Source organism: Abramis brama (assembly GCF_963993115.1).
Source record: "Abramis brama genome assembly, chromosome: 8".
NCBI lineage: Eukaryota > Metazoa > Chordata > Actinopteri > Cypriniformes > Leuciscidae > Abramis > Abramis brama.
The window spans coordinates 38,234,578-38,256,182 of NC_139970.1; the positions used below are offsets into that span (position 1 = coordinate 38,234,578).

Genomic DNA, 21,605 nt, shown 5'->3' on the forward strand with positions numbered 1-21,605 from the left:
TAAAGATCATGTTCCATGAAGATATTTTGTAAATTTCCCACCTTAAATATATAAAAAAATTATTTTTGTGAATGGATGCAGCACTATCGCCAATAGAAATGGACAACTTTAAAGGCGATTTTCTCAATATTTCAATTTTTCTGTACCCTCAGATTCCAGATTTTCAAATAGTTGTATCTCGGCCAAATATTGTCATATCCTAACAAACCATACATCAATGGAAAGATTATTTATTCAGCTTTCAGATGCTGTATAAATCTCAATTTAAAAAAAAATTACCCATAAGACTGGTTTTGTGGTCCAGGGTCACATATGAGAACCTAAACTAACATTGCAGTGTTATAAATAGATCAAAATATCCCAAAAAAATGACTGACCTTGCCAAAGTGTGATATCATTACCTGGTTTTCTTGTCATTTAACAACAAAATGGCTTCCTTGCATGTTGCTTTTACCTTAGTAGCCTCTGCTGGTAGACACTGTAACTACAATCAGCCAATCAACAAACGTTGTCATTTGAGTGAAGTTCGACAGTGAAGCGATTGGAAATTGAGATGAATGGGAATGCTCTCAATGCTCCCAACATAGTAATACTTTATTTTTTTCAACTTTTAATGGACAAAAAGCAAAATCTTTAAGAAGCATCTGCTGTAGTTTATAGTTAATTTGAAAATAGCTTATGAAAACACTGCTTCCTTCTTCCTTCAACCAAGTCTTGTATACTTACTGCATTGCTAGTTTTTGAAACAGTACAGGACACCATATGCAGCCAAAAACATTTGAGATTGCGGTATAGAAGCCTTATCCTATCCCACAATCCTTGATGTTTTTTTAAGCCAAAATGGAAACGTGCAGATGGAATCACCACAATGTGGAAAACACTACTTCAGCCAAATATAAAATATCATACAGACATGACTGAACATATCCATATGGTATAATACAGCAGAAAGTAGCTACTGAAGGGATCAAAGATGGAGGATAAGTCTAACACCCAATAAAGGCCTCCAGCCATAGTATCTATAGCAACAGACTTCACAATCCAGGATACAGCAGAAATTCAAAAGGACAATACAGACTTAGAGGATTATCATTGGACTTCCTTAGAGGCGATGGTAAAAGCACAAATGGACAGATTGCTGTGTCTGTTCTCCTTGGTTACCACCCCAAAGAAGGCACATGACCCTAATATTGAGCTGACACAAAGGTCAAAAGTCACCACCTTACTGCATCATAGACTTGAGAGTGCCATAATAAATCTAGTGTCACATGGAGTTTTTCACTTGTTTTAAGACCAAATTCACTTAAAGTCAATTAATTAAAACACATCATGATGTCTTAGGCAGTGTTTAGTCTAGCAGGAGAAATAGGTTCCCATGTACCCGTTTGGCATTTTTTTGTAACCTGGTTTTTTGGGACCCTAATGGTCCCTAATGACCCTAATGGGACCCTGCTGCCTTTGACACTGTGAATCATCAGATCCTTATGTCCAGCCTCTCATCACTGGGCATCACAGGTACTCCTCTCCACTGGTTCGAGTCCTATCTCACAGGTAGGTCCTTCAGGGTCGCATGGAGAGGTGAGGTATCCAGAGCACATCAACTGACCACAGGGGTTCCCCAGGGTTCAGTTATTAGACCCTTGCTCTTCTCCATCTACACCACATCACTGGGACACATCATACAGGCACATGGCTTCTCCTACCACTGCTATGCTGATGACACACAGCTCTTCCTCTCATTTCAACCAGATGATCCCACAGCAGCTACACGGATCTCAAGCTGTCTGGCGGACATCTCGACATGGATGAAGGAACATCACCTGCAGCTCAACCTGGCAAAGACTGAGCTTCTCGTCCTCCCTGCCAATCCATCTCTACAACAGGACTTCACTATCCAGCTAGATTCATCATCAATCACCCCATCAAGGTCGGTCAGAAATCTTGGAGTAACGTTTGATGACCAGCTGACCTTCACAGATCACATTTCAAAGACAGCTCGATCATGTAGGTTTGCACTGCACAACATCAGGAAGATCAGGCCTTTCCTAACTGAGCATGCAACACAACTTCTCGTCCAGGCCCTGGTCATTTCTAGGCTTGATTACTGCAATGCTCTTCTGGCTGGACTTCCATCATCTGCAACTAAACCTCTGCAAATGATCCAGAACGCTGCAGCTCGTCTTGTCTTCAACGAGCCCAAGAGGGCCCACGTCACTCCTCTGTTCATCTCTCTGCACTGGCTACCTCTCGCTGCTCGCATCAAGTTCAAGGCATTGACGCTTGCTTACAGATCTATCACAGGCTCAGCTCCCTCCTACTTTCACTCACTCCTACGAGTCTACATCCCTACCAGAAGCCTACGATCGGTCAAAAAGCGACGTCTCGTGGTTCCATCACAGAGAGACACAAAATCACTTTCCAGAACATTCTCATTCACAGTTCCATGCTGGTGGAATGCGCTCCCCACCCTCATCTGGAATGCAGAATCCCTGACAACATTCAAAAGACAACTGAAAACCCATCTCTTCCATAAGCACTAAACCTCATAAAAAAAATTAAAAAAAACTTTTCCTTTAAAACCTCACTTATCGGGCTTATGCTACTCTGAATGCCTGAACTTTGTATTTTGAGCACTTCTTGCGTTGTTTTTGCCTCCTCATGATGACTCGCTTAGTTTAGTCCTAATTTGTAAGTCGCTTTGGATAAAAGCGTCTGCTAAATGACTAAATGTAAATGTAAATGTAATGGTGTCTAGTTAAGAATTTTTGATGTTGCCGAGGTCAACTAATGTCCCATGGGGTTCGTTTGGCGGCCATCTTGAAGTGATGCCATGTCAGCGCTAGGGGCAAAAAATGCAGATCTCCTGAACCACACAACATACAATGACAAATGAACCCACTTTTTCATATAATTCTGACACCAGGAATCAAATGGAAAGGTCATTGACATGGTACAACCACTCTTTACTGGTGAAGAACAGTTAACTAACACATTTTAGGCTTAAAATTATGTAACTTTTGCTATTTTGTTTTTGCAACAGTTTCCTGCATTAGTCCTGTTTGTCATAGACCCATGAATGAGGCGCCAAATCGTGCAAATTATGAGGTATGATATATACTTTATAAGCAATCGGGCATACAATGTTCCCATAGACTTAACATTGCAACGGATTTTGGTGAGTCATAGCTCTGAGAGAGGATTTTGTAGAAACATATGGGTTACCACATTTGAACAGACGGGCAGGCTCTGTAATAACATGAACAGGTGATCCTGAGAGACCACCCCCTGTCTCTATGACACTGTGATCCAGAATTTTGTATTGAACATACTGTAACTCTGGATCACAGTGTCATAGAGACAGGGGGTGGTCTCTCAGGATCACCATGAAGCTATCAAGCCACGCCCTAGCAACCACTGTAAAGCACCCTAGCAACAAGTTCCATTGACTTCCACTGAAAGAGGTCAAAGGGATATCTTTGGATAGAAGTCTCATAGAAACATGTGGGTGGGCTCATTTGACTCGGGGAAGTAAACAGCCAATCACGAATTCCCTTCAACACTTCCTAGCCATGCCCTAGTAACCATTGTCGAGCATCCTAGTAACCCAAACAGGGATATCTTCAAAATCAAATGTCAGAGGGAATGCAGTTGGTTTATATCATTCATACTGACAAGCAGCCTGTGGAGTATCATCATTGGCAGCTATCAAGTCAGTCCCTAGTAACCAAACAGTACCCTAGCAACTGTTTAGCAAGACCTATATCTCTGCATCAGAACATCGTAGAGACATGGTGTTTGGCTCCTTTGACAAATTTTAGCAAACAGGACTTTTGAGGACTACAGGACATTAGGACAGTCTGAGGAGGCTACAGCTGAGGTCGGTCAGAAATACAGCATCAACACCTTCGATCTGGTCGTCTGCATGAAGGCTCTGCCACTTGTCTTGAAGTTCTGGGAGAAGTACGAGCACCACCTAGTCCTCCCAGGGCAGTTCCATACTGCCATGAACTACCTTAGCATGATCAATAACCATAAGTGCCATGGTTCAGGCTATGTTGAGATCGTTCTTGAGGCTCAGCTGGTCACAAGTGGCTGCCTGAAGATTGTGCTCCAAGGCCCTCTCCTGCCTCAAGACCGTCTGTGAAACACTAGAGTGGCTGCTGCTGGAGCGTTTCATTGAGGAGGGTGTCCAGCTCACTCCTGAGGCTCTGCTCAACCTCACCAAGTCGTGTGACCGACAGAACCTCAACCTTTCTCTTCAAAATGACTCCACCCTTAACATCATCAGGTATTATCTGGAGTATCAAGACACATATTTTTATCAAGACAGAGATAAAAACTGTGTCGCTGCTCAGAGAACGACAGGACAGAGATCTGTTTGGGTTCACTCCATCCTCCGTCGCGGACATAAATATGGGGAATACCATCGGCTTGTTCAAGAGCTAAAGCTAGTTGCGTCAGAGCCGTTGAAATACTGTTGAATGTTTTACAACCGCTCTTGTTGCTTTCAAATAAAACAGTTGCCATGACAACTTGCTACTGTAAACAGAAGCTGGCAATGCTTGCCCCGCCTCCAGGGTCTTCTGATTGGTCCGCTGTTTTGGTACTGACATTGATGAGCGATGCTGCGTGTAAAAGTTGAAATTATTTTAACTTGACACAGCATCTTAAAAACACGTCTCTCATGTGCAAAACACAGCAAAAGACACGAGACATGAGCGCAACGGTCATACACGACCATCTAGCGCGTTTACATAGAAAAACAATGGAAAACTAGCGCACTGGAATGAAAAAACACGTTCTGGGTGAACGGGCCCTTTAACACTCAGCACCTCATCACACTCCCATTGAAAACAATTTCAAATACGCACAAACAAATACGCTAGCCTCGGGAAAAAACGCTTTGGTGGACACAAGGCCTTAGGCTGTGCCTGAAATCGTCCCCTATACCCTTAAATAAGACACTATTTAAGGGGACAGCCATTTGTAGTGGTGTCCGAAAATATAGTGGACGTTATCGAGTGCACTCATTCAATCCCACAATGCACCGCAATAACGAGGGTACAACCAATGTACACTCAATGGGTAGAGAACACCCATAATGCACTGTGAGAGTCGAATGAATTCCTTTTAATTATGTCTGACCAGAATTCCCAAACCGCTGGTCCATTGTGGCTACAGCATAATATCATACAGGTATAAATTAATTTTTAATTGATTATTAAATTGTTTAATTAAGGTTTATACATGCTAGTTTCCATGGCAGAGTCCAAGATTAATATTTTCATTGCTAATGGAGCTGCCAGTTTGCTATGTTTCAAATTATTATTATACAGCAAGTAAAAACTATGCAAAAGTGGCAACCCTTCCTCCTCAGTGTCTGAATTTACTCATTCATTTTCATTCACTCCATCAAGTGGACTATATAAGTGGAGAAATGTAGGGAATAGTGAATGAGGGTATAGGGGGCCATTTCGAACACAGCCTTAGTGTTGATTTAATTATTAATTTAATATTCATTTATTTCCGTATTTTATGTTTACTATTCAGTATAACTCCACATCATAGAAGGAAACCTACATCCCTTTAAGTCTTCAAATTTATATTTCTGTCGTGTAAGGTGTTGTTTATGTCTTGTAAGTCTTGGAGAATGCTTTCAACCCTTTGTATCTAGATTAACTCCAGGTAGAACGCTCAACAAATGCATTGCACCACAAGTTGCGCTTTTGGTCTCTATGGCAACAAACTGCTGCTGCTTTCTCCACATTCCAGTCCTGAAGTGCCTCCATCACCTCATGATTAACAACATTTGTTCCACAATACAAATGCACTTTTTATTGAATATGTTGCTGCTGCATCTTAAATAGGTGTCAATAATCTCACTTTCAGAGACAGACGTAGTACGAGAGGTCTCAGTTTTGCACTGACGTGTTGTTAACTCTTTTTCTCCTAACATTTCTTACACTTATTTCACACAAAGAAATTACCTTTATGGGTACAACACTGGGGCATAACCCTTAAAGGACATCTTTGTATCTTATTTACCCCTATAAGGTTTATACTTTACATCTACAATATTTGGTAAAAATGTTCTTATTGAGATCACTGCAGCTTTACAAATCTGAGCACATTTTGAAAATAGAAAATTAATATGTAGGCCTATGGTATATCTCCGATGATTAGGTTTAAAAAAAATATGAAAAATGCTTTAGTTTAATTGAGATCTCTGACGTTTGATTATGCAAAGCATCTTTGCAAATCTGAGCATAGTTTGAAAACCATACTTGAGTAAAAGTACAGATACCTTATAGAGAAAATGACTACATTAAAAGACACAAGTCACCAATTCCAATACGACTTGAGTAAAAGTCATGAAATATCTGATTTTAACAGTAGGCTACTTAAAGGAATAGTTCACTTTAAAATGAAAATTATGTCATCATTTACTCACCCTCATGTTGTTTCAAACCTGTATGAATCTCTTTCTTCTGCTGAACACAAAGGAAGATATTTAGAAGAATGTCAGTAACCAGACAGTTTCTGGGTCCCATTGACTTCCATAGTATATTTTTTTTCCTACTATGGAAGTCAATGGGACCCAGAAACTGCCTGGTTACTGACATTCTTCTAAATATCTTCCTTTCTGTTCAGCAGAAGAAAGAAATTCATACAGGTTTGAAACAACATGAGGGTGAGTAAATGATGACAGAATTTTCATTTTAAAGTGAACTATTCCTTTAAGTATTTTACTCGTACTGAATGTAGGCTCAAAGATGCAGTAGTCCTAAGAACACCTAAGAAACATGCCAGTGAAAAACAAGAAACAGTTGATTTGTTAGGAGAGGAAACGCATGTTTATCTTCTAAAATCAAACTAAAACTGAACTTTTCAATTAATCAAGGTTGACACAACAGCCTCTTAAATGTCTACAAACAGAGGGGGTGCTTATGAAACACTGCATGAAACACTGTGTGAATCTTCTGCTTCGTACCAGTGATTCGGAGTGCGTGTCAAACTGCCAGTCACGCGATTTCAGTAAATGAGGCTTTGTGATGTCAAAATGTCACATAACATCGTTTTTACCTGATCTCTAATCGATTTTATCCATTTGTAGACATTTTTTGTTGAGACATTAGTATAATAAAAAAAGAAGAATTGAAATGAATAGTCTCTCATTGGCCTGGTTAACCAAGCTCTCCATAAAAAATAAAAAAAACAAGAACAATTTAATAACGACAATAAAAAAATAATAATTAATAATAAAAAACATTATAACGACACATATTATTTGTTAATTGCATTTAAAAGATTACATTTTCAATAAAACATTTGCAATTGGTTTGTAAAATTGTTTTTCCTACATGTAAGGGCTGATGCATTTACACCATTCTGACCAGAAGAACATTTTGTGAAACAATCGGTTCAGTTGATTCAAAGTTTCAAAAAGCTTTGTTTCTCCCATCACTAACTCTCAAGTCTCAGTTAAGCTCAAGTGCTCAAAAAGAGCATAAGTAAACCAATGTCCTTTGCAAAGGTCTCCATAATAAAATAATGTTAAATAAAGTGAAATAGTCAAAGCCTACTTGCCCTGGACATGCTGGTTTTGGCCTCATCACCAGCTGCAATCATGTCCTCAAATCATATATGAAACACCTGCGATTCACAACTACCTGCTAATGACCTCACATTCGAGTAGAGTTGATAAGTTTGGGTGGGTAAGGGCAAAACATACAATATATAGTTCCTTCAATGCCCCTGTAGATGGCGATATCACTTCTTTTTGTAGCAGAAATATACCCTGGTAATCCAGAGTTCTCGAGAGAGCACAAGTTGAATTTGCTCAGCGAGTTACTCTGGTGTCGAGTAATGATGCTCATTAAATATGCCCCTCGATCTGAGCTGCACCAATCACATCGGGTTCTCTGATATAGGCGGGCCAGAGGCGAGCTAAACAGATGACGACAGCGCTGTGTAGTGTTGTCAAAAGACCCGGTACTTCGGTACCAAGTCGGTACTATTTTTTTATAAACGTCACGGTACCAGGTTTTCTCAGACCCGGTACTTGATGCGCGTGCATGCCCGAAGCGCGTGCAGTTGCGTCCTCTTCATAAAAGCGCTGATGGCGATCGGCGGTGCTGCTGCTGATGTGGTGCTGATGTTTTTGCGCGTGCAGATACGTTATTTCAAATGGCATAATAGAAGCGGCGCGCTCGTTTTTCCATGCGCGTTCATGGATGCATAGCAACGACAGACGCCACGGGAATACAAACGCTTGTGCGAACTGCGCTCTCCATGACGACGAGGAAGTGTGACATAGGCCTATTAATTGATTTTTAGCCCTTGCATTAGCTTTACTACTAGATATATTTATGGAGATGAGAAATAAAAAGCCGTCATTAATATCAGTCCGTCAGAAAAGCAGTTCTAGTCTTATTCTTGGCTGGATAACTCTTAGCAGGTTTAAAAAGCCCTTTTAAAGTTAAATATGAATGCAGTTTTGGATTAAATAAAAGTAGGCCTATAGTCAAGTCAAATAAAACATATTTTATCTCCTGTATAGTTTGGTAATGCTACAATAAGATACCATTCATTAACATTACTTAATGCGTTATCTAACATAACACATTGAGTGAACAATATATTTTTACAACATTAATTAATGTTTGTGAATGTTATTTAATACAAACACTTGATTGGTCATGTTTGTTCACTTCATTCATTGTGCATTAAATAATGTTAACAGAAATTATGTTAACTTTTGATTTTAAAAATGTATTTTTAAATTAACCCCAAGGAGAATAATTGCGACAGTATATAACTATTGTTTTTTTGTTAGGTCATTTTATCTAATGTTATCTAACAAATGGAAACTTATTGTAAAGTGTTTTTAATACTACAGTTTCCATCTTTGTAACTGTGATATACACATAATATAATTATGTAAATTTAATCTAAATTAAGCTTTGGTACCGAAATTGGTACCGAAAACCGTGGATTTTCACTGGTATCGGTACCGAATACTGAAATTTTGGTACCGTGACAACACTAGCGCTGTGACGTCGAAGTCATTAGTAAACATTGCAAGATGGCTATGGATGAGTACCAGTTGTTTGAAACGGCTTTGGCCGCTACAATGAACGAGTTAGACTTAGCTTTTTATCTAAAACAGGAACAGAAGACGCCGCTCGAATCGTTTCTTTGCAAGAAGGACGTTTTTGCTGTTTCGCCGACCGGATACGGTAAGAGTATAATCAGAGAATGTCTAATAAGGTTAGCTCCGCTGGTAGCTGGGGTTTATTGTTGTGATTGGTCGTAGTGTTATCCAATTGCGTGCAGCGAGATTTTCAAAAATCTGGGTGATTTTCATTAGTCGACGCCAGACCATTAATCTTTTAGATTTAGGTCTGGATTTCCAGGCTAGCAGAAATAAACTGCTGCAGAAAAAGTTAGGTGCCATGCAAAATGTAACAAATAATTGTATTACTCATCACAAATGTATTGGGAGTAACGTGTACATATATTTATTAAAAATTTACTCAAGTAGAGAGTAAAAGTTGCTAATATCTTTGACACTCAGTAAAACTACAAAGTAGCCAAAAATATACTTAAGTAGTACAGTAATTAATTAGGCTACGTTTCCTCAAATACTTTACACCACTAATTACTGTATATCTCAGATTTTTGTTTTTAAAAGAATTTGATGAGAAATGTCTGAGTTCATATTGAGATCTCTGGCCTTTGATTGCACAAGGCATCTTTGCAAATGTGAGCACAGTTTGAGACATTACTGAGATCTCTTCTGAAACTCTACAGGAGAACAATGAGATTGCTATGGACTTTTTTTTTTTTTCAGGAGAAAAAGCAAGAGACTCTCCAAACCTCACTACCATGATTGCCATGCTGTCTAGGAGAAACGATTGAGACGTTAAAGCAATCTCATTTGTGATTTATTGGGAGAATTCTCTCTGCACTACTTCATTCAGTATGTGTCATAATCGCAGAAGCTTGTGACCTCCCACACAAAACTGCTAAAGTGTGACTACATTTTCCTGTGGGTACAGAAAAAAAAAAAAAAAAAAAAACGGCACTTGAGATCAATCATTGCAACAAATCTCAATGGTCTTCGCTCTCAGGAGCCATATGGCCCCGCCAAGATTTCTGTAAGTGACCTGAATGGAAACAATGTTGTGTTGTGCAAATAAATGACAGAATTGTTCTAGTGGGGCAGTGGAACACAAAGTGGGAGTTTGAGACAGCAAGACGTAGGATTAATTAGCACACGCAGGCTAACGTGCCGATAATTAGTTTGTATGTGGCGGATTCTGTTAAGACTGAGCTCCGACTGAAAGCCCTTGGGAAGCATGAGTCATTCCCCGCAGGAGGCTGAGGAAAACATAACTCAGGACCCTTTTACATCGCTCGTGCCATTATGAGACTAAAGAGTATGTTGCTAGTGGTAACAGCCCTTTTGATGAAATTCCTTATGATGATATTATGAGAATTGATCTGACATTTAAAGTAAGCATGGAAATTCTTATTAAAAAATCTGCACACACATAAAAATTATTTCTGCAATTCAAAGTGACACTAAATAGAGCATAAAGACGATGTGAAGGCTTTTCAGGTTGTTTTTCTGTGCGAATGGGTTTGATTGCTTTTGAATGAACATTTGATTTAGGGAAAATAATATTTTATTAAAAAGATCAAAATTAAATAAATGTAGCTGTTGATTATTGAATTTGAAAACACATAATAACATCATTTAAGCACACTTTTTTTTTATCTTAATAGACTTTAAATCTTAATAGACTTTTTATCTTAATAGAAATTAAAAAGCGGCATTACTTCTCAGAGGAATAAACATGTCTTTTTTTATTCTTTTTTATTTTAATGTCTCAGTTGTTTGTCCTAGACAGCAAAATGAGAGCAAATGGAGACCTTTACTTTTTTCAAGTGTACAGATTTTTCTCCTTTAGAGTTTCTTTCACAACAATGGCTCAAACTGTGCGCATATGTTCCAAGAGACTTCTCAATATAAACTCAAACAGTTCCATAGTATTTAGATCATGTTAACCACAGTAAAACCCACACATTGCACCTCACTGCCATAAAAATTAACTATGTTGCTTCTATGGTATTTGTTGTGAAAAACAGTAGCTTAAAGACATTTAGTACAATACAAATGCACAAAAACTGCTATAGCTTAATAACAAAAATACTGTAATATTCCATTAGTCCACAGCATGATTTATGTAGTGCTGTATATATATATTTTTTTTTTTTTTTGTAGTTCATGGCTTTTTTTGTGTGTCCATTTTAGAGCATTTTCAGACTTCAGGAAAATTGCTTGCAGGGTATTATTCAAAAACTCAGCTTTTTGTGTTCCACAGAAGAAATAAAAGTCATACGGATTTGGAACAGTAGAGGGTGAGTAAATTATTTTCATATTTTGTTGATACATTCCCTTAAGTCTCATGAGATGTAAACGAGACAACTTCGAGCAATACAATTTTCCTCTGGGTTGGGTAAATTCACACTCTCTTTTCTTTCTCATCTCTCTCTCTCTCTCTCTCTCTCTCTCTCTCTGTCTCTCTCTCTCTCTCTCTCTTTCTCTCTCTCTCTCTCTCTTTCTTTCTCTCTCTCTCTCTCTCTCTCTCTCTCTCTTTCTCTCTCTCTTTCTCTCTCTTTCTCTCTCTCTCTCAGGTTGGGTTAGTGACATTGAAATTACTGCAGTGTTCTTTTATTCTTCACAGACATGTCAAAAAAAGCACTTACATTTAGCTCTGACAATTCGAGATGATGTAACGGAAATAATGAGAATCCAAAATCTGTCGCATTCAGTTGCTAATGACTTTGTTTGTTTGTTTCCAGAGCCAACCATAGCAGTTTTGTTCCGATCTAAAACTGATAAAGCAATTCTAATTTAACCTTATAGCCTCACGCTGTGATTCATGTTGCTATAGCAACCATCATATATGAGCGTGGAGCGGATAGTGCTCATATCGATAATAAATTTGTTTTTGTTTTCTATTCACTTCTGTTTCTTTTATCACTCACAGCCAGCTTTTTGTGCTTTGCAGCTTTACATGAGTTATAAAATGATTGCAAGGCAGCCGATTGTTGATTTTCAATTTTTGACTGGTGCTCTCAACATGAAGTGATTGATGATATTGTTCTGTGAATGTTCTTCCTATATTCTTCTACAATGGCACAAATATATCTCCAAAGCCTCTTTAAGTTTGTCTCCTTAAGGTTGTTTGCCGAAACCATTAGAGGCCTCGAGCATTTATTGATTGAATGCAAGAAAATAGTAATTGCATTGCTACATTTTCATTTCCAGGCAAATTTAAGTCTGGCGGCCTTATTTAGACAGTCAACATCAAGTTAATATAAAACAAAGTAAAAGAGGTAAAATAAAAAAGAAGAAGAGAGGGAGAGATTAATCAAGCAAGGACAAATCATGGTCTAAACTGCTCTCAGAAAATTTCTCAGATGACTGGACAGCTTCTAAATATGGATGCAGATAACCGTCGTACAGGGTGCACATATGGTGCCAAGCTCTGGTATTCCAGTCCACTAAACTAATTGTTGAGCTGCCAGCTGAAGCCCTGTTCACACTGACAGCAGTTTCAGCTCTGGAGGTTTGTGTGCTGTAGGTAGTGAAGGTGCTCATGCTGCGGGATATCCGAAAATCACTTTTAACGCTTTTGAAAAATCTGATCACAAATAAGATAAAAAATAAGATCTCATTCAGTTTTCTTGAAGCTAAAAATGTACATTATGTATGCAGAATAAAAGGTTTGGGGACAGTAAGATTCTGTTACTTATGATTAATTATGATTATTTTGTTTCTGAAAAAAGTCTTTCACCAAGGCTGCAAAAACAACAATTTATGAAATATTATTTCAACTTAAAATAACTGTTTTCTATTTTAACATTTTTTTAAATGTAATTTATTTTTGTGATGCAAAGCTGAATGATTTTCAGCATCATTACTCCAGTCTTCAGTGTCACATGATCCTTTAGAAATCATTCTAATATGATTTGCTGCTCAAGATACATTTCTTATTATTATCATTGCTGAAAACAGTTGTGCTGTTTAATATTTTTGTGGAAACAGTGATATATTTGTTGAGGATTATTTTATGAATAGAAATTTCAAAAGAACAGCATTTATTTATTTGAAATAGATTTTTTGTTTCATTACTGTCAATTGTGAACAATTCAATACATTCTTGTTGTTGTTTTTTATAACTTATTTTAGAAAAACAAAATAAAGTCTTTCTGACCCCAAACTTTTGAGTGATAGTATATATCAATATTTTCTATATTATATTATATTATATTATATTATATTATATGTGTGAAGAGATAAATCCCATTGAAAATAACTTTCTGTCACTTTGCTGCAAGTTGCTGTGAGTGTAAACAAAGGCTTAACTCAAAAAATATTGTGAATTACTTTTTTGCATGGAACACAAAGGGAGAAGTTTAGCTAAATGTCCAAACTGCTCTTTTCCCCACAATGAAAGTGGATTGTGAACAAGGACAGCTGTGATCACCACCATTAATTTTGGAAATACATAACGGTGAGTAAATTATGACAGAACCTTCATTTTTGAGTGAACTATCATTTTAAATAAAAGTGCACTAACCCAAACATGGTTTTGTTGCTTTAGGAAACACACAAGTGACAAAAGTAAATGGCTTTCAAGTAAATCATAGACATACAGAGGAAGTGGATAAAATAAACTATCGCGTTCATTCTAGACAAGAAGCAGAAACATACGCTCACTTCTGGCATGTGCACGGTCGCCTCTCTATTGACAACTACGAAACAACAGTAAATTAATAAGCTACATGTTCCCAAAACAAGCTAAAGCAACGCAACAAAACAACCCAAAGCCTTTTTGCTCGCAGGATGCCGGTTTGTTTGTTAACATCTGCCAATATCTGGACAGCTTGAAATGAATTCAGATCCAGAGAAAAGGAAACACTCAGCTGCCAGGAGACATCACCAGAATGTTTTAGCAAATGCTGGAGAGGTGGTACGAGGCCTGAGACAGGAACCTGTTGACAGGAGGCCCACACGACACAATGCAGAAATATCTGGAATGTCTACTGTGCCGATGTCACATTTTCTTTCTCACATTAGCAGCTAAGTACACACAGTATAATGCTCAAAACACTGAAAGTTGCACTTATAGGCTCATTCTGTTTTAAATGAACTAATAGACTTAATCATTTTGCTATTGCGAGTCACAAACAGACCGTATTAAGGGAGGGGCATTTTTATTCTACACTGTAAAAAAAAATTACATCCCCAAGTCAAAAATTTCAAGTGACCGATAACATCTAAATTTTTCAATTAGTCTGACTTATTATTTCTCATTGAGCCAATGTTAACAGACTATTGCAACAAGAATTTCACTTGGGCCAATTGAAAAATTTAGATGTTATCGGTCACAATTTTTGATTTGGGAGGGTTAGAAATTTTTTACAGTGTAGAGAGCATTTGATTGGACAAAAAGTTGTAGTACAAGTCATACATTTTTTTTTTTTTTTTTTTTTAAATGAGATAGACTCTACATTTGACATGCACATACATGCTTAGGACCAGATTTACTAACAGCTTGCACCAGCGCAAACTCACTTTTGGCGTAAAAAAAAAAATGCAGTGTAAAGTTAGCGCTGAAAAGGTGTGGGCACTTTTGCATATGCATTTGTAGGAGTTTCCCTTTCCAGACGCAAAATATATGGAGAGTATTTAAATTAATCACGCAAGGTGATTTACTAAGGTTTGCGCTCGTCAATTTACTGGTATTTGCCCGATTATTTAACGCCCCCAAAAAACATGTCTTAAAACAGACGCTAATTTGCACTGGTCTTAGTAGATTGCGTTGGTCATTATGGAAATGATCCGGCTGCGTCTGCGTCCCATCTGCGCTTTATTGGAATTGCGCTCTCACGCTAATTTGCCCTGTTTAGTAAATCTGGCCCTAAATGTTCATTTTGCCAAATAGATGACCTCAGAGCTAACAGACATGGGCTAAAGCTTGTTCTTATGAGTTTTTAAGTCAACATATAAATATTTAAAAAATTTATATGTTAGGCAATTTCATATTTTTTTCCTCTTTTTTTCCTTAAAAAAAGTAAACTTTACTTGATAAAGTTGCCCATCCCTTATATGTACGCCTAGTATATATGAGATTCCCCCCTTACCTGTTGGGGCAGAGCATGAGAATTTCTGATTCGCTCCCCCATGTTAATTGATAATTCGCTGATTAGAGTATATAAGTGCTCCGGGTTATATTTGGAGTAGACACACACTCACTCCCTGTGGGATAGTTTCTCCCACGAGTGGCTCGTGACCAGGATGTAGCATCTTCCTGACTTCTTTCTCATTTGTTTCTTATATCATGTAGCTTAAAGTTTTTGTCGTGCTTTTTATATTTGTTTTCCTTTATTATGCCTTTAGACTTATGTTTATTATTATGTATGGTTATTGTAGTATTTGTTAAATGAAATAAAACAATTTGCATTCATTAGATGTCGGTGTCTGATCCCTCTTTTATGTTGTGCCTTTAAACAAGTGGGCCGGAACAAAAATAATTTTATATATATATATATATATATATGGCTTGTAGCACTTATTCAACAAAACAATAAATGTAATTTATTGACATTAGGTTTGTAATTAATGCTTTATATTTCTCATATTTTATTCTTCATATTTTATGTCTCAGGACTGACAGAAAAAGTTTTGTCCCACAAGCCTGTTGTTTTATACACTGTCTTTAAACTTCAACAGCTACACACAGGCACAACACAGCAGGAAATTGTTGAATGGCTACTCGACACTCGTTATATTATGCTCTATTCTTTTCGATTGTGTTTTCAGAGAAAGAGCGCCAACACAATGCCGCCTCTTACATGAACAACCTGTGCACAGCTCTTCACACTTTTATATTCACTCAACACCCTTATGGACTGTGTTGCTCTAATGTAAAGGTCAGTGCAAGAAAGCTTTTGGTGTCTCTGAAGTGGTTTTGCTGTAGCTGAAACCATGAATAGTCTTTGCATTTGAATTTACGAGTAAATAACTCAATGCACGTTAAAATAATGGCAACTTTGCCATAGTCATTAAGTCATAAAGATTCCAAAGGGAGTTTTTGCAGCAATGCCATAAAAAAATAAAAAAATAAACATTTTGGGTTCCTCAAAGAGCCTTTCAGAAAACAGCTCTTAAAAGAAAAAAATGTCTCACTATGAAGAACGTTGTAATAATCTAAAGAACTTTTTTTGGGGGGGGGGGGGGGGGGGGGGGGGGGGGGGGGGGGTTTCACTATAAAGAACTACATTACGTATATGAATGTTTTCAATGAGATTTGTTTTGGGACAGTTTAATGGGGGCCTCTAGTGGATACATTACTCACATCTTCTGAATTTCAAAAGATTTGTAAAATGATCCTTTGCTTTAACAGCATCTGTAGAGTTGAACTCATTATTGTTTAGAGTCATTTAATCAATGAGACCACCATACATTATTCATAACAGCTTGCTGAACACTAAGTGCTTAAAGCACTGCTTATATAATTAGTTTGATTGATTATCTCCTGCATTATATGGTGTCACACGCTGTCAGTTCACATTCTATTTAAGTTCACGCCACAGAACTAATTGTGGTTGAATATACCTTTCACACTACCAAACAACCAATGGGATCTCATTAGTTGGATCTCATGAAAACATGTTAAAGTCACGAATTAGAGACCATTAATTTTCCATTGTGACAGGCATACTGCATTGACTGCAATACATCTGAACATTTTTTTATTTTTTTTTACACAGTATTTTTTTTTTTTTGAGATTAAGGGATAAACTGAATGGGACATTTTACTTTTGATTTGTTTTTACTTTTTTGTGCATTCTCAAAGCTGATTCTCATTATTAAAAATTACTGTAATGCAATAAATATATTTATGTTGGTCATAAACAGTATATCATATTTTTTCCACAACACATTGTTTACTTTTTTTTTCATTTTAAAGGAGAATTTAGGAGGAAATTGCATGAAAATAATATCAAAAAGTCACAGTGGTCCAAAATAATGCTTTGTTGTCTTCAAGTTAATTATAATTTCGTATTTTTTTCTATTGATTTTGGGGTGAAATGTCACCTGAACTTGATCCTGACAGGTTCTGTGAGATTCACCCAATTACAGTAACCACTGTTTTCCACGTAAACCTCTCACACCTTCAGGACATGACTGATTTTGACACATGAATTACCAATCGACTCTTGTTTCCTGAGGTGAATACTGATGCAGAAATGTCGTTGTCCTCTCCACAGATTCTCTGAAGTACACATGCTGTGGTCCGCCTAGCTGATAGTGGAAAGCTGTGCTTTGAAGGAAGGCCATTGTTAAGTAGCGCCTCTCAGCGTGCATTACATAAATGTGGGGCTGTTACTGAGGGCAGGCGAGTGTTTAGCATCAGAGGCAGTAATGTGGGTGTGTGTGAGGACCACTTCACCCGAACTAGACTGCTCTGATTGGCCTGCACACAAGAGCTTGACAGAGGTTTCCACATTGAGGAGGGCCAGTGAAGGCATCAGGGCCCTCCAAAGTCAGTAATGCTTTGTGTATGTATGTGTGTGAGAGAAAATGCATTGACATGTTTTATTTATGCGCTGGGCTACATCTGTAGAACTTTGAACACAACATTAATATTATTAATGCATGATAATTTAGCTACTATTCACTTAAGTACTATATTAAGTGAATAGTAGCTAAATAATCATGAATTAATAATATTGTGTATTAATGTGCATTTACTAAAGGAATTAGCATTGCTTGCAAGGCAGCAAAGGAATATTGTTAAAGTTTGAGGTAAGGGATTTAGCTTTGGTAAAAAATATTATTTTAAATAATATAATACATCAAATAATAAATATTAAAAATTTTATAGAAAAAAATCTAATATTTTTCGAATTCTTTGAAAAATCTTTTGGAAATCTTTGAACATGCTCCTTTCCAAAACCAAGTGAGGCAGCATTGACAATAACTGAACTGAACAGAATGGACTATTGAATGGACTATTTTACCCGAAATAAACACATTTTTGTACATGTTAGAGTATTGTGCTATTAGCTTAGCAACATCAAACTCTATTTGAAATTATTTGTGAGTCAAGTCTCCATCTCAGGTTTTGAATGCTGCCTATGTAGGCAGTACACTATGTAGGCAGTAGGCAGCTCACTAGGTAGTGAAACATTTCCTTTGTGGCAGCGAACTGCAACCAATCACAAATCATTATTTAAATAGATGTAAGAAAGCAGACCAATCATAATTCCGAATACGGCTACTATGATGACGTCGTCGCTGTTGGTTACATTATGAATGCTAAGTGTTCTATCAATGCTCCATGAAAGTTTGAATAGTACAAAAGCACACCCAAGGCTAAAATTGTCCACAAAACAGTTCTGAATTAGCCTGTAAGTTAAACGGTTCAGGCTGAATCAATAGCACAAGTTCAATACTTGGTGTCAGGGCTTTAGAACAAACCCGAACCAGAATGTTTTAGGAATATCAATACAGAGCTGCCATGAATGCGTTGCGATAATCTCTTCAGCGTTCCATTCCAGAGCTGCCCCACTTCTGTAATCCGTACATCCGCATCAGACAGCGGGTGCAGTTTGTATTGTGTGGGCTGTCACACATGGAAATGGAAGAACACTTGTTCCTGGTTGATGTTTTGTCTGGATCGAGATGCTAAGCCATTTAGCAAAGCCTAATTACAGGGATGGTCTCCTTGAAGCACCATGTTCATTGGCACAGGTGAAAGCGCTGGGTTGTACTGTCAATATCTCTCCTGCTCCTTGATCAGCCCATTTAATCATGATTTCAGCTGCAACCTTCACGTTAGCACACCAGATCTTTACCCATTACGCAACCCCCACACTATGGAGGTGGCAACGAAACCATTAGTGACCCAGCTGGAGTGATAAGATTGCGGTTCGATTCATCCAGCCTGCATCACTTGTCATGCATGAAATGTTCCTCCAATGAATTGCTGTGACACAAATAGAGACCAACTTTGGACTTACCTTTGAGATGTGCTTTTGTACTTCTGCCTGTAAGACAAAAAAATGGAAGCACATTAGCTTGCATCCATAATGAGCACATGCCATGATGGGAGTAGGTTATTTTACGTGTGCAAAGTACATGACTGACAAGAACAGCATTCTCTCTTTCCAGTTTGAACAAAGCCAGGATTCTCAAGGACTTCTCACTTCCCCTCTACGGTGATAGTTATCGAATGGAGCTGCTGTTATCGGATGCGTTTTAGACTGACTGTTTGAAAATCTACAGCGGACTGGGACGAATTGCAAATCAATCGCTAATACATTTGTTTATATATTAAACAGCCGTAATAACTCATTTTGCTTTTGATTGTGTTTAATCCACCTAGAAGTTTCCAAAGAACAACTGCGAACTGGATGTTGAGCAGTAGGGCCGTTTCAACGCATCCCAAAACAACACTGTCTACCTAGGATGGGGTGAATGGATGAGCACGATTGGTCTATAGGAATAGATTCAAAGAGGCTTGAATGAGCTTTGCAGGGAGGTGATGGAACTAGACTGGTTTAAATCCCGGGATCATCCATTCACTGACTCCGACTTTCTACAAATTTGCTTCAGTTATAGGTCACAGCGCCTGATTAGATTGCACCAATGCATTTAACATCAGACTAAAGGTTATTATGTTTTAGCAGTGAACCAGTGAGCTGTGACCAGAACAACAGAAAGTAATTTTTATGATGGAAAATAGGATAACAAGATTTAAGTAAAATTAAGCATACTGAATAAACAGTAAAAGTATATAATTTTATTTTTGTTTTGAATAAGGTTTGCTAAAAGATTAATTATTTAATCATTATGGCAGAAAAAATAAGCTGGAATATTAATGTAAACTTAATGTAACTCTCTGTATAACATGAACTACTGACACTTCTGAATGTACTAACTATAGTGTTTGTGCTGGAACTTGGTTTTATGAATTGTATGAGTCTCTAAGAATGTATGCTTTTATTTCTGTTTTGAATATAAAGTTTGATAGATGATTTATTATTAATTATTGTGGCTGAAAAATAAGTTTGAATTCTTAGTTAACTTTGATGTTTCATAAATGACCCATTATTAATTATTTTTGCTGAAAAATAAGTTGGAATTGTTAGCTAACGTCACATTTAAAATGTTAAATTAACATAAAATTTGCATAATGTGCACAATACTAGAGTTGGTGGTGAAATGCAAAATACGACGTCAACAATTCTCATTCTTCGTTTAAAATTAAACCCCAAAAGAATTATGTTTGGATAGTTTCACCATGAAATGACACAATCCAAACACCGCTGAGCCCAAACCCTACAAGACTGATTTGAATTCATTAACCAAAACTGTCAGTAGATTTGCTTCATTAGGCTTGACAGTCTCATTAGTATTACATTCACACACTTGCTGCCCCAAGAGTCAAGATTCACCCACTCCCAGCATCATAGCGCACAGTCAACACAACCATACTGCTCATAAACAGCTCTGTCATTCTCCCTCCTGGGAATCAAACCAGATTTTCCAGTCATGCTGATGAAAGAGTATGAAACAAGAAGCACTTACATTCCTTTCAGCCTAATCCACATCTTCTCCGTCTGGTCGCACTTGGAGTACTTCAAGGAGTTCTCCAGCCCGTCCGTGTCGTTGGCCAGAGACTCCATGGTTTGCACGAATGCACGAGCGTGTGGAGTGTTCTAAGACGCAGAGGGATACGCAGGTATGCGATTCAACACGTGTAGCGCAGAGCTCCGAGTCTTCAAAGCATCTCCGGCAGTTCGAGCGGCACACGTTTCCCAGAGGGTCCTGCTCTCAGCTCCAGAGTGCATCAGCCCGTTGGAGTGAGTGTCAGCGCACAGACCTGTCTCTCCACTACGCACTGAGGGAACGCTGTCACACACACACACACGTCACACAAATGTCTCTCTCTCGCTCGCTCTCTCTCTCTCTCTCCCAATGTCCGGAAAAGCAGCGGTGTGCCTTGTGAGTATCTATCACCCTCTCAGAATCTGTTCCCTCTTGCTCTTTCGCCCTGTTGTTTTCAGCCTTTCGATCAATCTATGATGGAGGTTGTCCTGTCTCCTCTTGACATCTCTAATCTCACGCATTTATACCACTGCAAATACACAAACACTCACAAGCCTTCACTATCACACTCAAAAGAAAAAGGGCACCTGTGTGCGACGCAAGTGTCGCTCCTCGAATGGAATCCGTTGGCTGGAAACGGATCAGCGACTTCCCCCTCCTCTTCCACAGCCGGAGAAACGCAGAGGGAGAAGGAGAGAGAATGGTTTCCTCACATCCTCACCAGCATCATTATCCTGGCCACCAGGGGCCGAGATTCCCCTGCCGTTCACCAGCTTCCCCGAGACGTCGTTCTTCAGAAGAATCCATCATGAAGTCGTATTTTACAGAGACTTCCCTTCCGTTGGCAAGCTGAATGATAAGCTCCCTCGGCGGCATCTCCAGGTCCCGAGTTGGCGTTTTAATGAAA

At 38.1% G+C, this 21,605-nt stretch overlaps 1 protein-coding gene across 3 annotated transcripts in view; it reads right to left on the reverse strand.

Annotated features, from left to right (window-relative positions):
- Nucleotides 1-20,985, reverse strand: part of pde1a (phosphodiesterase 1A, calmodulin-dependent) — an 83,079-nt gene extending 62,094 nt beyond the window's left edge. For 2 of the 3 annotated variants that reach the window (XM_084123194.1, XM_084123193.1), the window contains exons 1-2: nt 20,678-20,958; nt 19,108-19,134 (exon numbers count right to left, since the gene is read on the reverse strand). In XM_084123194.1, the coding sequence (XP_083979320.1) occupies nt 19,108-19,134; nt 20,678-20,775 (125 nt within the window). In that variant the 5' untranslated portion in view covers nt 20,776-20,958. Of the gene's footprint in view, nt 1-19,107; nt 19,135-20,677 lie in introns of all 3 variants that reach the window. The other variant, XM_084123192.1, reaches the window with a different exon arrangement.
- Between the last annotated feature and the right edge of the window lie 620 nt (nt 20,986-21,605).